The sequence below is a fragment of the Rhipicephalus sanguineus genome, chromosome 1 (genome assembly GCF_013339695.2).
Source record: "Rhipicephalus sanguineus isolate Rsan-2018 chromosome 1, BIME_Rsan_1.4, whole genome shotgun sequence".
Classification (NCBI taxonomy): Eukaryota; Metazoa; Arthropoda; class Arachnida; order Ixodida; family Ixodidae; genus Rhipicephalus; species Rhipicephalus sanguineus.
The window spans coordinates 92,567,665-92,571,729 of NC_051176.1; the positions used below are offsets into that span (position 1 = coordinate 92,567,665).

General features: G+C 44.6%; 1 protein-coding gene and 1 long non-coding RNA gene across 2 annotated transcripts in view; one reads left to right on the forward strand and one right to left on the reverse strand.

The window, feature by feature from the left end:
* Positions 1 to 3,200, reverse strand: part of LOC119394083 (sarcosine dehydrogenase, mitochondrial) — a 112,965-nt gene extending 109,765 nt beyond the window's left edge. The window contains exons 1-2 of the mRNA XM_037661332.2: positions 3,176 to 3,200; positions 2,301 to 2,502 (exon numbers count right to left, since the gene is read on the reverse strand). Of these exons, the coding sequence (XP_037517260.1) occupies positions 2,301 to 2,478 (178 nt within the window). The 5' untranslated portion in view covers positions 2,479 to 2,502; positions 3,176 to 3,200. The remainder of the gene's footprint in view (positions 1 to 2,300; positions 2,503 to 3,175) is intronic.
* LOC119394105 (uncharacterized) lies at positions 2,510 to 4,059 on the forward strand. The gene is made up of 2 exons (XR_005184055.2): positions 2,510 to 3,037; positions 3,795 to 4,059. It is a non-coding gene; the product is annotated as an uncharacterized LOC119394105 (long non-coding RNA).
* Positions 4,060 to 4,065: the final 6 nt, after the last annotated feature.

The window sequence follows — 4,065 nt, forward strand, 5'->3', positions numbered from 1 at the left end:
AAAAAAACAGTTTCGAATCGAGAATGAGCCCAATGCTGCACCTGTCTGAATAAAACTGAGCCATATTCATTAAACTATTGCTACGTCAACACCTTGTGACCAGAACAACCAATGTGGCCGCATTCACTCTGTTTCGTGAGTGGCCTAGTTGCTTTGCTATCGTGCTTTCACTCCACAATAACATTTTCTTGGGCGACTTGGTACTTACTGAAGGAAACGATAGAAAGACTAAGAGGCAAACTTTCCTACTCTTGTCTGCCTCTTAGTCTTCCTTCTCGAGTTTTGCGCTACGATAATATGTTAGTCTTTCACTCCAAGAGTGTATATTTGAAATCGAAGACGACAGTAATGAAGATATTGGGGACTGATCATTTCCTCGAGGAAGAAGGGGAAGCGATCTTAAATGGCTCTGCATAAAACCAGCTATGAAGCAGCTCAGAAAAAGAAGAGCTGAAGCATTTTTAGAGGCTTTCAATTGATGCCAAGAACAAGGAAATGCTTTTGACTATCCAGGAGAGTGTGCCTGTTGCCAGGAAGAACCGCATGCTCTACAAATATAGTCATCGACATTACACCCATGTAACGGAGGACGGTACCGACGAAAGCACATTGATGATGTCGATTTTGTCGCTAAATATTGCAATATCGTTCATGCACTGCCATTAAGACTCTTTTTGCATAGTCAATTCAAGCCCAAATAAATTGTTCCAATCAAAATGGGCTAATTACTGAGTGACATATCTAAAAGAGCCAAATCAAAACTTTCCTCTTGAATACTGACGATAGTGGGCTACGAAACTTTTAACTCTGCCCCGCCACGGTGGTCTAGTGGTTATGGCACTCGACTGTTGACCCGAAGGTCGTGGGATCGAATCCCGGCCGCGGCGGCTGCATTTTCGATGGAGGCGAAAATGTTTGAGGCCCGTGTACTTAGATTTAGGTGCACGTTAAAGAACCCCAGGTGGTCGAAATTTCCGGAGCCCTCCACTACGGCGTCTCTCATAATCATGTCGTGGTTTTGGGACGTTAAACCCCAGATATTATTGAAACTTTTAACTGCAATATAGCTTTGCGGTATTTTGGTGATATGAGTGCACTGACAAAAAATTGTCGTAGCAGTCTCAACCATACTGACAGTAGCAAACAACTGTGTCTTTCTCAGTTGTTTATTAGAAAAAAAAAATGCCTCGTATGAGCACCTGGTGTGCATGAATACTGCAAACTATTTAGACATAAATGCACTTAGCAAAGAAACGTGTACTAGAGTTTATACAGGCAAACCTCGACATAACGAAAACTGATACAACGAATAGTGGTCATAATGAAATAAATGAATAATAACCTTAATTGCCTGTAACAGAGTGTTACGATTATACATTTATAACGAATTTTTGGATATAACTAAATTATTGTCGTGGAAAATGCGACCCTGTTGTAGCGAGGTTTGACTGTGTATGCAATCAACGGCAAGGTACTGCATAAATATTGATCTCCTTACTCTGTGCATACTGAAACTGCTGGAGCCCTCCACTACGATGTCCCTCATAATCATATTGTGGTTTTGGGACGTTAAACCCCAGATATTATTATTGTGCATACTGGTGCCATAATTTGTCTCGTATTAAAGGTTGTCCAACTACAATCTAATTTGCGTTCCTAGGGTATTTCACAGAATTTCTGGAGGCTTCTGTGAATAACCAATGTTAGGAAATCACCTGTGTTTCCAGATCAAACTGTTGTTCGTTCATGCCAGCTAGGATAAGTGGGTGTGTACCACTCTTCATAATCATAACATATTGAACATATCATTACCAACTGCACACCCACCATAAGATTGGTAATTACATTAAATTCACCAATTGCCTCCAAAGGATGAATGTGCCATAAATTCAGACAATTCTTTTACACATGAAAGGTCATAGGCATTTAGTGTCATTAACATTGACCCTGTGGAATAGGCAAGGGTACCCGGCCTTGAATTTTCATTCTAAGAGCCTGATTTAAGAAAAAAGTGAGCTAAAGCACCTTAAACTCTGTAATAGGCCGAACACCTTTGATGGTTTTCCGAAGCTTTTAAGCGGTTCGCAATCAGTGTGCACATCAGAAATTGTTTCTTTTTTTTTCGACCCACATCATGAAATACAAGTAGCATGACAAGTGCGCTCTAACATTACAATTCATTAATTTAAAAAGAGGCAACGACGATTTCGGATAGCCAATCAGCCCTGGGATCAGCATATCTGAAACAGCTGTGTGACTTCTTTGCACGAAACGTATGAAAATGTGTGGTAAAGCCTTACCAATAATGACGACATCCGCCGAAGAAGGCACTGCGGTAGGAGTCTCCACTTTCTTGTTTTCAAGAGTTTCGTAAGGCACAGCACTCGCTATTTTTGACGACCTGAACCTCGCCCCGAGCAACCGAGGGCCGAAATGCTTTAGCACACTGGTAGCAGGCATTTTTCTCAGGCAAGTCATTTTCGCGCCGACACTTCGTAGCCACTGCATTGCAAATGATCAGCGCACAGCAAATAAAAATCGGGCATGAAACTGTTGTAGAAGAAATGTCAAGTCAATCGATAGCTTGTCCCTGTCAACTTGCAAAGAGATGCTGCTTGGGAAGCTAGTTGAAACGTTTGCGCCATCTCCGGAAGATCGGCCCGCATCACATATATTACACCGACACCCTACAAAGACATAGATGTGCATAGATCGCGTATCAGGACTGCCTGAGTCAACTCCGCCAGAACATATAGCCGCCTAAGTAAGGAGACGTTTCACTTTGGAACTGTTCCATGCAGGAAAACGAGGAGAACCACCAAAACCAACTGAACTCGCCGCCTAAAAGGCAAAGGAGCATGGGAAAAAAGAGCCAATGTTGTGAGCATATGGAGGGCAAAACCATATAGGTTTTCTGCGCACGCACTTATTTAGCGGAGTGAAAGGTGCTGGACCGAATGTTGTCGAGCGGAATTTCATAGCAGTTCAGCGTTAACTGCAAGCTGTGCTTCACCCCAAGACCCAGCAATACTATCAGGTTTGTAATAGAAGTGTGAAATACACGAGCGTGTTTACCTACCGAAGCGTGCTTTCCGCAAGGTTAAGTAGCGCAAGCACTCAAGGGCAAGCAAATATTTATACCCAGATACTGCTAACGCGCCTTTTCTATGCTTACTCGGTGCCTGGCGCCGAAGGGTAGAGTTCCCGTGGGAATATGCAACAGGTCGCTTTAGCAGCTCAGCGCTTCGCCATATGGCGTATCACATGACGGCGAAGTCGAAGTTGTACTGGTTGTACTACTACTGCGGGAGCTATCTATCGCATCCTCCCTCCCCAGCCTCACCCAACGCAACGGATGCTGGGGCGGGCGATAGGCTTGTGTGAACCGGTACACGCTGCATACGAGCCAGCTCTAGAGATAGGAATGTTGATACGGTACTGGCGGCCTTCACAACGAGTGCTTCGCCTTATCAGGGTGCTTGGAACAGGTGCAGCCCTCTCCATGCATAGAAACAGCATGCACAAGATTCCAATGCCCTGGGCGAGCTTGCAAACAGTGCGACTAACGCGGACGAAGGGGACCCACGATACAGCGTTGACTTTCAACTAGTTTAATGGAACTAAAACTGATTTGAAAAGTCCGCGCTGTGTCGTGTGTCCCTTAGCATTAGCCGCGGTGGTGGCAGCGATTAAATTTAAATTCACACGCAGCTGAAAGGTACGTTGGTCTTATCTGTACTTGGCATTTCTGGTGTTAACTATCAGTACGATAACGGGACATTCAACCCACGCAGGAGCATGGAAAAAGAAGTGAACGAACCGGTTGTGCGCCAAGATGCAAAGACCGCTGTCACCGCATGCCCGACAAGGAGGTTCAAAGACAAGGAAAAGCCTGAATCTGCGTCAAGCGACAGAGAGCACGATGCTAAAGGAACGGGCAACCAAACCCGTACTCCAAAGTGACGGCGCATGCCACTACGTACTGTGATAAAAACGCATTGCTCAATAAATCCCACGACGGCCCAGCTTGGGCGATTTTCACTGGAGTAATTCACACAACACTCG